Here is an 18,131-nt window from a genome sequence, read left to right as displayed (position 1 = left end):
ATCCATTTGAAGAGCTGTTTGTTCTCACTGATGCTGGACTCTCGAGCATTTTCTTTCCCCTTTGTCGTTCTTTTCTGTGTGCCTTGTACGTGCCCTCTCACGCCCTGAGGTATCCACCCCTCTGTCTGTCCGTGCCAAAGTTAAGGAAGCAGCAGGAAACTGCAAGGAACGCTGTCATCCTGCTAATTCCAAACAGCACAGTATGGGCTGGGGGATTTTCCTTCCAAGAACCACAGAGAGGAGCAGATTGTAACACCCTCTTTCTGCCTGTCTTTCACTTTTTCCGTGCAGAATTCAAGCCAAGCTATGTCCGGAATCGTTCTATCCGTTCTGTCGCTGTTGGGCTGGATGGAGCTGCCTATAACGTGGCTTTACAGGATGGGTACCAGCCCATCTTACCAAGGAACATCAGCAAGCAGCACAAGGTGCAGAGGGCTGCTTTCCACGAGGAGGAAGATAGAGACATGGGGGAATATAGTGGCACTGGTAGCATTGCAGAATACACAGCCCCTAATCTGATCAAAGTCACCCACAGGTAAGTGCCCATGGAAGATTTTTAAAAGCTTTTGCTCTTTAAGTGACTGCTTTACATAAGTGAGTGGGATGAAGTGTGCTAAGCATGTTGTGGCCCTTTTGGATACCCAGTCTAGCTTCACTAAAATTCTTATTCCCATGTGTACAATAGCCTTCAGTTTTGTTTTAGTTTTGTCAGTGCAGAGGGGCAGTGAAGCTCCTGAAGTGCTTTTGTGTCTTCTGCACTGGGTGGGGACAGGAACTCCTCATTGGTGCCTACGTGTCCAGTGAGGAAAAGCAAAACTGTTGGCAACAGGGATGTTAAACAGGCATGAAAGCAGGAGGGGCCTTCCCCCTGGAAATCAGTGTGCAGTGGGTAACCTGGCCTGGCTGGACACCAAAGGCCCTGACTGGAGCATCAGCTGGTTTTGTGACACAGGTTGCTTTGTACAGAGTTTTCTGTAACCAGTGCTAGGAGAGGAAAATGTGTATTATGAATGAAGTTGGATGGACCAGGAGCATTGGGAAATGAAACATCCTGAGAGAGAGGGAAGGCAATTGTCCACTCTGACAGCTAAAAATCATTTCCTCAGTGGTGAATTTAGGGACTGATGATGTCTCTTTCAGCTATACTTTAATTCATTTAATCACCATTTCCACTTGTGAATTATCAGAAAATCCACCACTCATTATTATGCATTCACTGTTTAATGACTAGCTCATGTAAACATGCAGGCACCAGGTAGCTGCTGTTGATATCTGGGTTTTCCATTTGACTTCTGTTCACAGAAGTGAATTAGAAACTCACCAATATGAGGAAATTCAGGCATTAAAGAATTGTACCCTCTTAGCCCAGCTCTCATGAATGTTCCACTGTATGTTTTTTATTTCTGGAACAAATTGAATTGACTTTTGCTGCCTTAGTGGGTGAATCACAGATTTGTAAGAGGAACTGTCAGGGAGGTTGTACATGATTCATGAGCCATCCCTAGCAGAAAAAAGGCCATGGGACAACATACATGAGGTGGTTGAAAGAAAATAAAGGAGTATTGCAAATATTCAACTTTAATTTAAACAAGCATTCAGAAATGACTGCATGGTATTCAACCCCTAAAAAACTTTCCAGGTAAATCTGTCAAGTGGTGATTTTTGCATTCTTCTTTATTAAATAATTTTAAAAACTGTATTTCACCAGAAGGTAGTGAAACATGCAGATTTTATATTGTCAGAGGGTGTTTGCTTTCAAAGTGAAGGAGATACCCTTGAAAGATTTTATCACCTTTGTAGAAAACAGCAAAGCTTCCTTATCTCTGGTTTGTTGTTTTGCATTTCTTCTCTTTTCTTTATGGTGTAGCAAGACATTTTATAAGGAAGTAGTTTATTTCCTTATTTTATGGGGAAGTACTGTATTTTTTAGTGCTAGAAGCTCCTACCCCTGCATCACTTAATTATGCATTGGGAAATTGCTTCTGAGTAATGCTTTCAATGCTTGTTAGTTAGTAATGATTATTTATGCAGAAAGTCTAATGAATAAGCAAGAATTCTGTGTAGCACAATTTCCATATAGAAATGAAACAGTCAACACGTTCTGCTTGACAGAAATATTAAATTTGTCTACTTAAAAATTTCCATGGCAGCTCAAACCTAGACTTCTTTCCTGGCTCAGAGCACACTTGTATTTTCTTGAATGAACTTTTTTTTTTTATTTTTTAAAAATCTGCATGTCATTCCCAATCCGTGGTCTCATTTGTTCTGGAGCTGTGTTATTAAGAGCTGTTGTTTGCATTGCTCTGTGTGTGTGTTTATCCTCTGTAATAAACAAACCCTGTTTGTTTTTCCATGCCAAGGTGCTATATCCTGGAGAATGATACAGTTCAGTGTGACACAGATCTGTACAGGTCACTGCAAGCTTGGAAGGATCATAAACTTCACATTGACCATGAGGTCAGAGATGTTTTCAGTGTGTGTTTGTAGCCTTGTTTTCTGTGGGCTGATAGGATCATGCTGACTGTCTGTGTGTCTCTCTGTCTCTGGGTGTTTTTGTCCCTCCCTGGAACCTTTGGAACTTGCTGGCTGATTTCAGAATAGACATTTCAGAAATAATTAAATTATTGCAGCTTTTTGATGACAAGATGCTGAGTGGAGGAGAGAACTGCAATTGAAGGCACAGCTGAGAAATATCATATACCTTAGGAGACAAATAAGACTTAAAGCTGTCCCCATTCTGGGAAAAATGAATCTGGGTCTTTTTAGCATCTTAGTAGCCCTGTTCTCCAGTGAGCAACCTCTTAAAACACAGTCCTTCAGTATCAAATATATAAGTCCAAGGAAAAGTGAGCTTCATTAGTTTTGGTGCTTCTAGAATTGATTTCTATCACTTGCTACTGCTTTTCTTAACCTTGCACTTTGGAATTGAATTTTTTCATAGGACTGTGTATATGGAGAACCTGGAGGTAATTTGCCCTATGAAATTTGCCAGTAAAACTTTACCTGACATTTTTGTCACTAATATTCAATAATATAAGCTCAAACCTTTAATGTGTATTGTTTATGGAAGAGGGTCTAAGGACCAGGTAAGGATGGAACAAACACCAAAGAGAAGCATTAGGATGGACATCCTGTAATCTCTTAACAAATTACATAAATTCACAGTAAAGGTCTATGTAAGAACTTCTTGGACCCCTTTTATTGTAGAGATTGACACACAGATTGACTTAAAAACTTACTAGTCTGCTAAGATTAAAAAAGGGAGCTTTCAACATTACCATGGTCCTGTAATTTTTTCTGAAGTTTTTTCTTGAGAAAATGTAGCCAATATGGAGTGTCAGAGGAACTGAGAACCCACTTGTGTCCAGCTTTGTTCCTGATTTAGGGTCACAGGGCTGGATTCTTTGTCCACTTTCCCTGAACACTCTGTCTTGTGTCTGCTTCAACAGTCATGAGCTTCTACCACACCTCTGGGCACTGCTGGCTAATGGTTGTTCTGCTCCCATTAGATTCCTTTGATTTTTCTCCTGTGTAGAGGATGGAGGCAGAGGCTGCAGTATCAGAGTGGGAATGGGCCATGCTGTGTAAGCCAGACTGAGCAAAAGCAGGAGTTTCATTTAGTGAACAAAAGGCAGTTAGGTAAAAATAAACCCCTTTATTAACTGCTTATCCCATGTGCCCAGACACTGCTAAGGCCTGTTGTGCAAAGTGAATTTGCTGCTTTGCTTTTCCAGAACCTCTGAAGAGGGGAAATCACATCACTCCTGCCCCATCTCCTTCCCAGTGTCAGAACGTGCTGAAATTTAAGGACTTTGTTTTCCTTTGAGCAGCTTTGTCCCCTTGCAGATGAGCTGCAGGGTGCAGGAGGTGCAGTCCCAGTGGATGCAGGAGTGTCCCCCCACTTTCACAGTCAAGAACCAGAGCAGGCAAACTGAACCAGATTCCTCCTACTGTCCTTTCCTTCAGGAAGGCTGGATAATTTGAAAATGCCTGTTAGTGGTGAGAGCTGTGGAAGGTAGTGAAGAGGAAGCTCTTGTTGACAGTAGAACGAGTTTGAGAAGGTTAGACTAGGACTAAATCATGCTGGTGTTTTTTTCAACCTCTGTCCTTGTGCCTTTTTTTTTGTTTGTTTGTTTTAGATTGAAACTTTGCAAAATAAAATAAAAAATTTAAGGGAGGTGAGAGGTCATCTAAAGAAGAAGCGACCTGAACAGTGTGATTGTAACAAGCTAAGGTATTTTTTTTGTGCATTTCCAAATAATTATCTGTAGTGTGCAACTGTAACTGATTTATGTCCTCACAGGAGAGATCAGGATCTGGTTGGTTCAGTGGTTGCCTGTGTACTCCTGGGTACACACTGGGAGCAAATTGAGCTTCTGCTGCTGCTGCACAAGTACAAGGCTCACTGCCAGTCAGGACTTTAACTGGGCACTCGAGCTCTTGCTCTGCAAATAAGCACAACAGAAAATCTTCCAAAAATCAAAAGGTAACCCGAACAGAACTTGTCCCTGAGAAAAGCTGTTCAGAAAGGAACCCAGGAACTTTTCTCCTGCTCATGATGGCAGAGCCAGCTGTGAGGCTTCTGAGAGCCAGGTATCACTGAGTACTGCAGCCACAGTGGCAGAATGGGGTGAGTGTCACCAAAAGAGAGAAGGCTGGACCTGAATGGAGTCAAACCCACAGGGCAGCTGAGCTTCAGCTGTGGCTGAAGCACCTGTTACCAGGTAGCCTCTGTGAGAGGGTGTGGATCAAATTTGTGTCACTGCTGGCACAGAATGCCCTGTTGAACATTATGCTGAAAACCTCAGAGATGCAACACACTCTGCAGAGCTGATGTTTGGAATTGTTGTGGATTGTGGATGTGGCCAATGGGGATCCTGCAACAGTTTCAGCAGCAGATCTACTAAAATATGGAGATCATCAATTTCTTGGGTTATGGGAGCCCATGTCAAAAATGGCTTAAGATGTATCATTCTAGATGGTAAATAGACAGAAAGTTTATATTGGTTTATAATCCACAGCTTTCAAAACTGATTAACTGAGTTTACATAAACTGAGTTTACTTAACTTCATCTTTACAGTACATATTATTTTTGGTGAATGTTTTATAGAAAATGTACAAAAAATGTTATTTTTCAGACTGATATAGGGTACACTTATATTCATGCATAGCATTATTAAGATGACTAATCCCATTGAAATCAAAGAAATGAATCATCTGAGTTACATAGTTAACATGAATTACTAGTCAAGTGTTTGCATTGCAATTGCTTTGATTTAGCATTTAGAATTCGTTTATGAAATGTCCAGCATCTGTGCAAGATTTAAAAATTGACTGAAGAAGATAGTTCTTTAATAGTCTTACTTTGTTAATTTGTTATACTGATTAAATTTATGAAAGCTCCCAAAAGTATTAAGAATTTAAAAGATTTGTTTTGAAGGGGATTTTAATCTAACTGAATTCAGATGTACAACATTTATTAAACTGAGTTTGTGTTTGCTGTTTTGTGTAGGTAGTAACTTTGTCGATAAGAAAATATTGCCATTGACTGAGGTTGTTCATTTTTTTAACTTTAGTAATTCCACAGAAAGGAAATTTCTGCAAAACTCTGTAAGAGTGTCTGGAGAGGCAAAGCAGTAATAACCCAGTGAGAATGTGCATGTCTGCTTACACTCTGCATATTTCTGAATATATCACACATTGCTCTTGCTGGGACAGTTTAATCCATCTTGTAAAGTTTTCCTGGAACTTCCAGCTAGTAATAATGGAGGACACCCCACACCCCCTCCCAGCCCTACAAAGTACAGCTGGTATTGAAATTTTTTGCATTCAGAAGGAAAAGAACAGGAGGGCAGTAAAAACTTGTCATTATCTGAACAAATACTCAGTTGCAGAAATGTAATTTAATTACGAATCTATTTATTCTATGTGCCTTATGTAGGAAAACAACCAGTTAAAGCTAAAAAAATAGTAAATTGTAGCTAGACAAGGATATACATTGCAATGCAGCGTTGGCACTCCGGGTGTCACTGCGGACAAAGGAGCTGAGGCAGCAGAGACCAGCCGGGCTGGGAGGTGCCTGATCCACTCAGCGAGGTCGCCTTTATTCGTCACCTACACGAATAAACTGAAGGGAGAAGTGGCACTGGATTAAATCTGCTTCAAATCCAGCCTGATAATGTAATTATCACAACAGTCTTGATGTTGGTCACCAGCAATGCTGTTTTTATTTTTCAGTTACCATTCAAAACACAAGAGCAAACTGAGACACAAAGGATCCAGTCTCCATCCTTTCAAGTAAGTGAAGAGAGAGGATGTGCAAAATGTAATATTAATACTTGGTCTGTACACAGCAGTTACCCACTAGGCAATAGTAGTAATATTCAATTTATCCTGTATTAAAAAGTATAAACACAGAGACACCTGGGCAAGCAACAAAGCCCGTATCAAAATGCTTGTAAATTTTAAGATAAGGTCTCTGCTTTTGAAAAAAGCACATTGTAAACCTCAGGCCTACAATCCCCTTTGGCTGCTCTTTTATCCCAGTGTTATTGAATTGCAGAGTCATCTCCATTTGTTTGAAACACCATTGAATTAAAGAATGTCGAGGCTTTCCCTCCGAGGGGATTATTTTATTGGCTGCTTCGGGGGATGTTCAGGTCTAACAGAGTCGGTGTGACCCTAATGTTTCCTGTGCTCAGGAAAGCCCTGCAGGAGAAGGACAGGCTGTGGCTGCTGCGGGAGCAGAGGCGGAAGAAGAAATTGCGCAAATTGCTTAAGAGAATTAAAAATAATGACACGTGCAGCATGCCTGGGCTGACCTGCTTCACCCACGACAACCAGCACTGGCAAACTGCTCCCCTGTGGACACGTAAGAATACTGTAAAGCAAGGAATAGATGGGCAAATTCTGGCTAGACTGGGCTGGGATGTTGGGTTGCTGGTAGTTACTGGTTTTATTAGCTCTGTAATCAAAGCCATGCAGTCTTCTCTACAGTAAATAATCTGTTTAGTGTTGGAATTATTCTTGCATGAAAGGCAAGGAGGTAAAACCAACTGCAGATAAACTACAGATATTGAATACTGTGCACTGATCTGCAAGGTATGTCACCATCTGGAATGTTTCACAAGCAGAGAACAACCAGACAAGATGTTACTGTAATTAATCACGTCATGAGGGTTAGGCATGCACAGAACAAGGAGCTGATGCTGGAAGGCATTCTCTGCTTTAGAGCTCAGGACTGAGAGTAACTGTCTAAATATTTAAAGTAATACCATAAACAGAAAGTAATTAGCAGTGCTAAAGACAGAAGCATGTAGCTTATGTCTTTATAACTCTTTAATTTGCAGTGGGCCCTTTCTGTGCCTGTACCAGTGCCAACAACAACACGTACTGGTGTTTGAGGACAATCAACGAGACCCACAACTTCCTGTTCTGTGAATTTGCTACTGGATTTTTGGAGTATTTTGATCTCAATACCGATCCATATCAGGTATCTGATCATAGACCTTGAGATCACAGCTCAAGAAATGCATAATTGTTTTTTATCAACAATAAACTGAAATCATGCAGTATTGCTGCAGGATGTAGTTCAGGCCTGTATCATTTAAACTATATAACATGGCTCTTTACTGTTACAAATAACCTACCTGTATATCAAAAGTTACCAAATTACACAGCAATAGTTACTAACACGAACTCCCTGTTTATTGCAGCTCATTAATGCAGTGAATACACTCGACAGAGATGTTCTTAATCAGCTGCACGTCCAGCTCATGGAACTCAGAAGTTGCAGAGGCTACAAGCAATGCAATCCAAGAACTAGGAACATGGATCTCGGTAAGTGCCTCTTCCCTTGCACTGGCAAACTCCCCAGAGAACCCCAAAGGACTCTTGCCTTTATTGAAGTTGAATCAGCCAAAAACATTTTAGGAGTTACTTAGGCTAGTAATGTCCTGCTGAGGGTGATGGCTGCATTCTCAGATTTTTCAATACAAACCTGTTCAGTTTGTGTTATGTCATGTTTTTAAGATGAAGAATGACCCTTAGCATAGTGATAAATATTGCTGAGATGCAGAAGACAGGGAAGGAAGAATATTGGTGAAAGAGGGAGAGAATACCCCAATAGAAAGTGTGAAGCTCACAGGTCAGTCCAAGTTGGAAGGGGCTTCTGGAGTTCTGCTTCAAACTTTTGCTCTGTGCAGGATCAGATGTGAGGGCATTCTAGGTTGCTCAAGGCATCAGGAAATTTGTTAAATTCTTGAGTCCTTATTTTTTAACTTGTGATTTACTTCATACAGGCAATTGTTAGTAACATTGTTAATTTTTCTTCACCTAGGACTTAAAGATGGAAGCTATGAGCAGTACAGGTACATTTAAAAAAAACCCTTACATTATTATTCTTAAGTACTACAAGTATTACCTTTGTGCTGAAAGAGCCAAGTGTGGGATTGGGAAGGAGATGGAAAGGCCTGGCCTGAAAGGGGCATTTAAAAAAAAATCTTTCCATTCCACTTGCTTTGAAACATTGGAGCTCTTTGTTTCAATGTTACACTGTGTTCTGATCTTAGTAGTCAAAATTCTGTCTGAATTCTTCTTCCTGATCTTTCAGATTGTGCTGCTGGTTGTTTTCTTGGTGATGGTTAACTCTTTTTCTCCTTTTGCTGCTTGAAAATTAGGCAGTTCCAGCGTCGAAAATGGCCAGATGTGAAGAGACCCTCATCTGCCAAGTCACTGTGAGTTTACTCACTTTTACTTAGCTTTTCCCTTCTCTTTTTTGCATGCATCACCTTTTTTAACATCATCATCTATCCTCACAGAATGCTTAGGAGGAAAGTCCTCTAAATTATGCAAGAAATATGATACCACCATCATTCCTGACAACTATTGCTGCACAAAACTTCTTGGTCCATGTGTTTTGGGAATCTTGGACCATTAAGGTCAAGGCAATTTCAAACAAGTAAAGGTAGATGCTCAGTTAAGAAACCAATTATGGTCAATTGCCAGTAAAAATTAAAGACCAGTACATTGGTTTTGTCTAAATTTGAATTAGTAAGCAGCTACCTAGTGGTTTTTCACACAATCCAGAAAGAACAAAACTGACTGTAATTTATCACGAGTAGTGAGACAGCATCATTTATTTTCTTGCTCTTTATTCAACTACAGCCTCATGCTGTGAGCAGAAAAATGAGTTTAAAACAGAAAGTAGACTACAAGACAGATTTATGTCTAAAACTGCTTTTTTCTTGTTGAGCTGCTCTTTAAATCTTGATGACCATCTGGCAGTTCTCAAACTGCCAGAGCTCAAAGGTGTGGTACAAATTTAAGTATATTTAAAAATTACCATTGCCTGTTACTGTCTCTTAATCTCCCCTTAAAAAGAAGGCAGAGACTTCATTAAAATCATCAAATGCTCTCAAACTGTGCAGTGGAAAACACAGGTACAAGTCCCTGGTCATCTTGCCTGAGAGGAGTTGCTCATATAATGCAGTGGTTTTATTTCTCATTGAAGAGATCTAAGAGTGGCTTTAGAACCAAAATGAATATTGCTTTGTACAGATTGAAGTTTCAAACACTGTTGGATTGTTTCTGTCATAAACCTCTATGCTTTTATTGGTGTTTCCATTGCTTTTTACTGCATGGAACCATTAAAAATACCTTTCTTACTACTTTTGATTAGAATGTTCTGCACTAAACTGCATTTTTTTTTTATTTTAAAGAGGACAACTGTGGGAAGGCTGGGAGGGCTAAGCTCCCCCAGCTGCTGCACCTCCATGAGGATAAAAACGGGCCAGGACTTGAATCCATTTAGAGACTACAAGAATTGTAACATTCACCTGCAGGACTGGATAAACTTTGAGGCTGAAATAGATAGAATGTTTGCACTTCTGAGTGAGTTGAATAGAAGCAGTGAAATAATGGGAAATGCTGCCAGAAATACAGGTCTCTGAAATCCACTGTTGTACCTGCTTTTTTTGCTTTGGATTATACCTCACCTGCTTCAAAAGGCATTACTTCAAGAAGACACAACTGAAGCTGATTCAGGAATTGAGAGAGGAGGAAACCCAGCCACATCCCAAAGAGGACTGCCACTGCAGTTCACCTGCTTTAGTTACCATGAAAAAAACTTCAAAGCCAAGTACAATTCTAAAGGAAGATTTAGAAAACGAGGATGCTTTTGCTTAGCACTGGGGTAGAGGTAATGGTTGAAAAGAACTTTGAGAATATTCAGGAACTGAAGTCAGCAACACCAAGTGTTCTCAGCACCATGGAATTTCTTCATTTTCCTCTGAGGATACATTTTAGTTCCATGTCTACTTGTTCATCATATTGTCACCTCTATGAAGATTAAGAGAAAATTTTGACTAACAGGATGCCAGATTTTTGGAGGGGTTTTGTGTAAATATTGATCAGTGTACTGTTTGAAAATAAATTCATTCAGGTTGTGAAGAAATTAGTTAATAAAAGAGTGTAACACCCACACACCATTTCTCAAAATGCTAAGTCAGAATTTATTAATTTTTAAAGGTACTGAAAAATTTCAGTAAATGTACATCTTAAATTTTAACAAAATCAGATTTCTATGAAGGTTTTTTTTTTATTTGGTAATATTATACTGTATGTTCAAAACCAGAACAGTTCCTTTGAGAAAGCAGAGTTTGCTTAGCAGTGTAGCTTTTACACTTGTTTTTAAAAACATCAGGTCTGAGAGTTCAATACTTGTAATCAATAATCTAGTTATACTTTAGTCTGCAAAAAAGTAAATGTTCTGAATGACAGTTACTGTTCAAAGACTTTCACGGGGGGGGAAAAAATACCTATAATTTTACTAAGGAAGCACAATGTACAGAATTATTTGAGTAGTTTAATAAGAACATTATTACAGGCACTAGTGGTGAGATTTCTATTTATCATTTGTTTCATGTTACTTTGCTACTTGTGTTTAAAGGCAAAAGCCTGAGGGCACTCATGGGACAGATTCAACCAACTGTGGCCTTCACTCCTAACAAAGAGGGATTTTTTTTTTTTCAAAATGCAAACTTAACTTGTCCTTTTAGAAATGCAGCGTAAAAATACAACGTGGAAATTATTTTGAAAACACATCCTGGTTTTGCAGTTAGGAAAATCGAGTGGAATTATATCCAGGCATGTACCACAACCCCCAGTCAAAAAATGGACTTGAATTTAGGAATGAGAAAAAAAAAAAAAATTCCCACTCAAAAAGCAGAAGTGGATTCTTTGTATATCCTAAATAAGATTGGACTTATTTGTATCACGTGTGGTAAGTCAAATATACAACCCAAAACTTTTTTGCAAGCTTTTTGTAATTATGGAAGTAAAATCTGAATGTCTGTCTTAATCTAGCCATGTATTTTCATTATAACATGTTCAAAATTGCATGGATTATCAGAAAAATCTACTAGATGATCCTGGATCCATAAAAGTAAGTAAAAAAATAATTCAGTTCCTCAAAACCCTCACATTTTTGCTGCTTTCCAGAGAGAAGTTTTACCTATCTGCCATTCCCAGGGTGCATGAAGAAAGAATACAAGGTTAAATTTTTTAAAAATTTGCACACCCTTGTGTGTTCAGCCCCTGTCTGTGACTGTTACAATCCTGCAGGGCCAGTGCTACTGCACCTGGCTGAGAAATTACCTTGTCCCTTTTGAGAAAATACTGAGCTGTGACACTTGTATGTGACACAAGAAGCAGCTGATATGGAATAAAAGTATTTTGTTGCCAAGTTTGGGGAAAGATTCCACCTCTTCAGCTCTTCCAGAGCTTGCTATTTAAATTGAAAAAGAGAATTTCTAGCTGGTGTCAGTGCTAAATGTGTGTTTCATAAGTGAAAGGTGGCAGTTGCTGTTCCTTCAGCTTTTAGAGCCAACTAGGAGAAAATGTAAATCATTCTTTATACACACTTTTCATCAGTGATAGCAGGGAATTTTCTCTGTCCTTTACTGGATAATCAGCCTTAAAGTATTTGCTCACACAGTGTCACCAAGTTCTGATTTTAAATAGAAACCTTTATTTACATTATTATTAACATTCAAACCAGAAGGGCAGCAACACCTTACAACCAACCCTTTTATAAATCAGTCCCCATGATTTCTCTGTTTTACAAAATAAAGGTACAGATATTTCAAGCAATACTTAAAATGTAATGTAAATGTAAACTAAACTTAGATGCAATTTTCAATACCGTATGCCTTCTCCTGAGAATTTTTTTAAATATTGCTCTCAGAATTCCATGGTTTCACACTTGCTGTATCATTCTGTCATCTGGTTGTCTGCACATAAATTCTGTAATAAAAGGTGTGCTAACTGGTGCAACATTCAAGGAAGTTTTGTCTCGTGACAGAAACGTGGTGTGAATTTCTCCCTTCAGAAGCTGTACTTCAGGCCAGGAAAAAAAAATATATTACACATGAATTTAATAAACACATGGTTTCTGTGATCCAAAAATTAAAAGAGACATTGCAGAACAACAGTGATCAGAGGTTGCTGTACTAGCTAATTTCATCTCTTACTGCTGAATAATCTTACATGGGTTTTATTTAAAAAACATTCAGAAAAATCTACTGCTATAGGACCAGAGCAAAACTGATGGTGGTAATTAAATGTCAACAGATTCCAAACTGGATGTGGCATCAATGAATTTTAAAAATGTCCCCTGCCCCTTCATCAAATTTAAACTAAAAATCTTTTCATTCAGGAAAACAAGTAGGTATTGGAAAGCTCCAACATTCTAAATAGATGAGAAAAGGATGAACCTTTATAATGTCAGGCAGGTAGGTACCAGTTATACATAGATGTATAAATAGAATTACTAATTAAAAAAAAAAAAAAAAAAGGTACTGAAAGATGTATATAGCAGTATATAAAATCTAAGAGCTCACCCAATGGAAGCAACCAGTGTTTGTAGTTTCCATCCAGTATAATGAACAACTACAGAATATTTCTATTTTTCTGCTCTGATTTGATATAGAAAGCAAGGGATTATTGCCTTTTACCCTCAGTAAGCAGCACTTAACAAATAGATAATGTTCCAAGAAATGAAAAAAATGGAAGTTCCTTAGGCTCTTAGAAGTTTTGCATTATAAACACACGAATTGGACTGGAAATGTCAAATAAATGCTGTGATAATCTATATACTGAGCACTAGTGGAAGAGACAGAGTTGCAGGAAATACATCAGTTGACTCTCTCTGAAACACAGCTGTGCTAGGGATGATTTTTGGAGAATATTACATCTATTAAAATGGAAGATCACTGAATATTCTGAACAATAAAACCCACTCTTGCTAACAGTACCAAGAATAAGCAGAAAGGAACACAGATTAGATTTCTTTTTGGTTTCTTTTACTCACTTGGGAGAAATCAGTTTTTCATTACACAATGAACAACAGAACAGAAGCACCACACATCTTAAACATTTCTGGGTCCCACCCTTATGACCCAGGTTTAATTCCTTGGAACTGCAAAAAGTGCAAAGGGAATCTTCATTTCAAGCACCCAGAATGGAAGAGGAAATAAAAACCCATCCTATCAGCAAATAATAATATGTAACCAGATTTAAATACTGCTTTGACAGAAATCTGCCCAGAAAATACATTCCTTACTATGAGAATAATCCAATGAGGTGCAGACATTTGGTTAAAGTGTGGCTTAATATCCTTAAAAATTTATCCTTAAAAAATTTCTGGATTTTACGTAACAACAAATATTTTGTAACAGACAAAACATTTTCAAAGAACATTTAAGAGTTCCTTAAAATTGACCAAAAAAAGACTCAATCCAGATTCATCAATTGAAAAGGCAACCAATTCCAGACAGACACATCTGTCCTGACAAGTTTTAAGATTTTAAAATGCAGAGCCTTCGTGTCAAATTGCCTTGGGTAAAAGGAAATATGACAAAAGTGCTCACAGGTGGAGAAAGTATTGAACCAACCAGTCTTTTTTTTTTTTTTTTTTAATAAAAAGCTCTATGTTAAAGATGTAAAAATAAATGAAGTGTTGAAGAACAAAGAAGAGAAATATGTGGGCGAAAGTCACCCAGCTTCAAAGCCCTTAAATTTAATAAAAAAAAATTCCATTTGGACCTCAACTACACTCTGTTTCCAGAAATGAATTTTGTTAAATATTTAGCTTCACAAACTCTGCAAAAACGAGTTAGTGACCTACAAAAGTCATATATATAATACATTATTTTAAAGATCATATTTACAGAATTTATTCACAAAAAAAAGACTGCAAAATTCTGATTCTGACTGCAATGTCCTGCCTTGAGTTTTCTGAAGTTATTTTAAAAAAAAATATTAAAGATTATTGCTCTAATTTTCATACACAGAAAACATTACATTATGCAGTCTTTTCAAATAATTCTTAAGAAATTGTGTTTGAGAAGGAACATGAGTACACCCTGCCTTCATATTAAGTCCTTATCAAAGACATTGCATTAATCCATTATATAGTCTTCTATAAAGTGCACTCAGCTGCACAGCATTATGTAAATATTAGTCACAATTGTGTTTAAATAATTTAAATTGTTTATCCTCTCTTTTTAACCCATGGCTTCAACAGACACGATTTTGGACTTAGCATGTGCCAATTGATTTTGCACTTGGGAAATCCCTGACTCTTGGGGTAAGAGACTAAAAGCAGCATTTATATTCAGGAATTCAAATAAAAAGAGTCAAGGCTAAGAATTACATTCTCTGTCAGATACTGTTATTAGAGAAATCAGGAAATTCTTACCACTGTTGCTTCTTGTGTGGCACTTTTGTCTGCCTGGGCTGAAGGGCTTTGGACAGCTACAGTAAACAGATCATGTGTAACCCATCACATCTATTAAATTGGCATTATCAAATTCACATTCCTAGAGGAAGAGTGCCAAAAAATATTAATGACCTTTTTTTTTTTGTGCCCCACATCATACAGTAATACACAGGCTGCTTGTACTAACATGTATTTTTGTTGGGTAGGGTTTTTTTTTTTGTTTTTTTTTTTTTTTGGTTTGTTTTCCTCTGGATGAGGAAATTTATCACTGGTTCCTGTAAGCCCAGTATGACTTGCCATGAAGAATGGGTCATTTTTCTTTCTAACACTAGTGCATTCAGCCATTCTTGTCTGAAGATGTGGTTCTAGATGTCAGCAGTATTTCTGTTAAAGAAAAGACACTTTGATCAGAGAAGACATCTTTGCTGAAACAAATGGTTTGTGTAGAGCATTTGCAAGAAACAACTACTGACAATCAATGCCTAGGAACAGAAGAATGGATTTTTAGTGCTCCACTTTGAAAATAAATTTCTAGAGGATAAATGCTGTCCTAGAATTTCCTAAACACACTATTTGGGTATCTATGTCATGTAGATTTGGAAAATCTGACATTTCACCTTCATATTTCCCTCTTTAATACAACAAGTGCCTTTTATAAAAGTCCTCCAAAACTTTACTTATCCCCCAGAATCCTCATTGTTCTGACTGCTCTCTCAGGTATGCTGGACAAAATTTCATGAGGTACTTTTTACTTGAATAGATTTAGCTTATGTTATTATTAGGTTGCTCATCCTAGGTATTTTGTGGAAAGATTGTAACAAAGTGTACAAAAATTTTGTATTTCAGCTTTCTTTTCAGTGCCTGTTTTTAGCATTTTCAGCTTACATGAGGGGTTTAAATTTTCCATAATTTCTAGCTATGCATACACAAGTTTTTCCAAGGTATTGTAGGGCAAGTATCATTATCAGTGTCTGCCAGAAGGATACTGCACTAACAGGATTCTTAGCCTGACTCCGAAGAGCTATAAAATACAATTTTTAACATCTGCTGCAGATGCATCTCACAATGTCCATGGGGTTTTTTGGGGGGGGTTTCTCCAGGTTGAGAAGTATTTAATCATCCTTGGTTTAAGGCTTGATCCTACCCATGATAATTCAAAGTCAACAGCTAATGCCAGCATAAGTTTGGCTTCATTGTGAATTTGCTCATGCATCATCAAAAAGAAAGCATCTCTTAGGATATAAAATGAATAGGTGCAAATACAAACAGGCTAACTGAGAACAGGATTGTGCCAGAGGAATGGATGGCAGCAGACTGTACTCAATTCATAAAGAGACACAAAATCTTTTCCTCAGTGTTGATGTACAACTCACCTGGTCTGGAGCCATGGGCAGTCCTGCCATAGGCACGGTGTTCATACTCATCTGTGCCATGTGGCCACTGCTGCCGTTCATGTGCATCATGCTGTACACTGCTGGGCTCCCCTGATGGCTCAACTGCTGCTGGGGAAAAGAACTGAAGGGCAAAAGGATAAATAACGTGACCTTCCAAGAAGTTGACACACTGATGTGTTGCCTTCCCTGCACCAGCTGTCACCACATGAAAAACAAAACTATTTTCACATTTATCCTTTTTTACTTAATATCTGTTTAAGATGGAAATTCCCCTCCCAAAAGGAATTTGAGTTTTTAGAAATGTATGTGTATGCCTTATGTAATCTTTCTGGAGGCTACTATTACACTATTTGATATTTTGTGTTTCCCCACCTCCTCTCCCAAGTTATTTTTTCTTTGAATATTAAGTTAATATTTAAAGACTGAATGTTGCTTCTGGTTACAAAGATTGTAGAGGTCAAATATATAAATCAATGGAGATAAGCATAAAATACACTTCATCATTTTATTTCCTAAACCAGAGCAGGATGAAGGACAATACAGACACTACAAAGTTACTTTTTCACCTTGTAAATCCTTTTCCTGCTACATGCTATTTAACATAGTTTCTACTTCCATCAGAAATGAAAGACACTTTTTGAAACAGAAGTTTTAATCCTAATCTTGGAGTTCACCTGTTTCTGTGCATGCTTCCTGAGGGCCAGCCCTTCACCTCTGAAGATTGGTACACTGGTGTTGACTGAGGGTGCTGCAGCACAGGGTTCTGGGAGGGTCCAATTCTTGATGACAGCATTGAATTGGGAGGGCTTGATACTCTACTAAATGCAAGATCAGCTTGCTGGCTTATTCCTTCAAAAAAAAAAAACAAAGGAGACAAATAAAATATACTTCAGTGATCACCTAGTACTTCTAGTTTATCTTCTTGCAGTGATTGGAAGGGGAAAAGTCATCCTTTTTTGTAGCAGTATATTCCATTTTTCAGAATGATTGGTATTTAGGTAGTTTGGATTAATAAAAAAAGGGAAAAGAAAACCAGATAAATGGAAAAAAAAAAAAAAGCCAAACATGTTAGTACTAGTACCATAATTAGGTGAATAGGGGAATTGCTGTGAAGGAACTGGAGCCATTGGAGGGCCTGTCAAAGCACTATCCATGCTTCCTGAGGCTGTCACATTTGGTGGTGGACTGAAGGCTTGAGGTTGCTGTTGCTGCTGCATCATCACTGCCATCCTCTGTTGTCTAAAATGGTGACTTATTAGTTCCCTGTTACGCTGAGCCACCATTTGAGCATTAAGAAAACCTTGCTGCTATCCCCCCAAAGAAAAGAAAAATCATATTAGAAGATGTTTTTATAAATAAAATCATGTCAGAGTCAATCAAACTCATTCCTAAGACCCAGCAAGTCAAGGAAAACCCACAGCCAGTACAAAAAACAATCATCAAAATATTAAGACAAAAGTTTGCATTAAATTGTCCTTAATGCTAAACAAATTATGCTATTTTACATGGGAAAACTTGGCACACTGAATTGACAGCATGACCTAATGACCAAATCCCCCTGCAAATCACAGGAAGGTAAAGGTAAGGGAGGTAAAAAAAAAAAAAAAAAAACTCTCTAAAAAAAATGACACAGAGGAATACCACCAAAGAGGAATGCTGTAAAGCCATGAAAGAAGGCTGAAATTCTAAATTGATGGCTACTGTGGTATGTACTTACCTGGGATCCCACCTGTGCCTGCATAACTGGTCTCATCCCAGAGCTGGTACCACTGATGGGATTCTCCATTTTCATTTCAAGTGTTTGACGAGTCTGATTCAGGAACTTGGAAAAAGACATTTTAGTACTATTAGCTTGAAAATAACAGTATCTGAACAAAGTAATGGCAACTCCTGCACAAACACTTTCTTTACAGACCTCTTGAATCCATAAAGTGTAATGGCTTATTTTTGCCTTGTC

The 18,131-nt window shown here is 38.0% G+C and overlaps 2 protein-coding genes across 10 annotated transcripts in view; one reads left to right on the top strand and one right to left on the bottom strand.

Annotated features, from left to right (window-relative positions):
* SULF2 (sulfatase 2) overlaps window positions 1–12,341 on the top strand; it is an 86,440-nt gene extending 74,099 nt beyond the window's left edge. For all 4 annotated transcript variants that reach the window (XM_088175131.1, XM_088175129.1, XM_088175130.1 and 1 more), the window contains 10 exons: window positions 292–535; window positions 2,361–2,457; window positions 4,140–4,234; window positions 6,239–6,298; window positions 6,703–6,872; window positions 7,351–7,493; window positions 7,717–7,840; window positions 8,340–8,370; window positions 8,680–8,736; window positions 9,721–12,341. In XM_088175131.1, the coding sequence (XP_088031257.1) occupies window positions 292–535; window positions 2,361–2,457; window positions 4,140–4,234; window positions 6,239–6,298; window positions 6,703–6,872; window positions 7,351–7,493; window positions 7,717–7,840; window positions 8,340–8,370; window positions 8,680–8,736; window positions 9,721–9,751 (1,052 nt within the window). In that variant the 3' untranslated portion in view covers window positions 9,752–12,341. The remainder of the gene's footprint in view (window positions 1–291; window positions 536–2,360; window positions 2,458–4,139; window positions 4,235–6,238; window positions 6,299–6,702; window positions 6,873–7,350; window positions 7,494–7,716; window positions 7,841–8,339; window positions 8,371–8,679; window positions 8,737–9,720) is intronic.
* NCOA3 (nuclear receptor coactivator 3) overlaps window positions 12,007–18,131 on the bottom strand; it is a 50,910-nt gene continuing 44,785 nt past the window's right edge. For 5 of the 6 annotated variants that reach the window (XM_088175126.1, XM_014876080.2, XM_088175124.1 and 2 more), the window contains 5 exons: window positions 17,892–17,996; window positions 17,256–17,481; window positions 16,849–17,023; window positions 16,154–16,295; window positions 12,007–15,164 (listed from right to left, as the gene is read on the bottom strand). In XM_088175126.1, coding sequence (XP_088031252.1) covers window positions 15,153–15,164; window positions 16,154–16,295; window positions 16,849–17,023; window positions 17,256–17,481; window positions 17,892–17,996 — 660 coding nt within the window. In that variant the 3' untranslated portion in view covers window positions 12,007–15,152. The remainder of the gene's footprint in view (window positions 15,165–16,153; window positions 16,296–16,848; window positions 17,024–17,255; window positions 17,482–17,891; window positions 17,997–18,131) is intronic. The other variant, XM_088175128.1, reaches the window with a different exon arrangement.

The sequence above is a fragment of the Sturnus vulgaris genome, chromosome 17 (assembly GCF_052056855.1).
Source record: "Sturnus vulgaris isolate bStuVul1 chromosome 17, bStuVul1.hap1, whole genome shotgun sequence".
NCBI classification, from domain to species: domain Eukaryota; kingdom Metazoa; phylum Chordata; class Aves; order Passeriformes; family Sturnidae; genus Sturnus; species Sturnus vulgaris.
The sequence above is the reverse complement of the archived record's forward strand: the minus strand, read 5'-3'. Positions and strand labels throughout refer to the sequence as shown.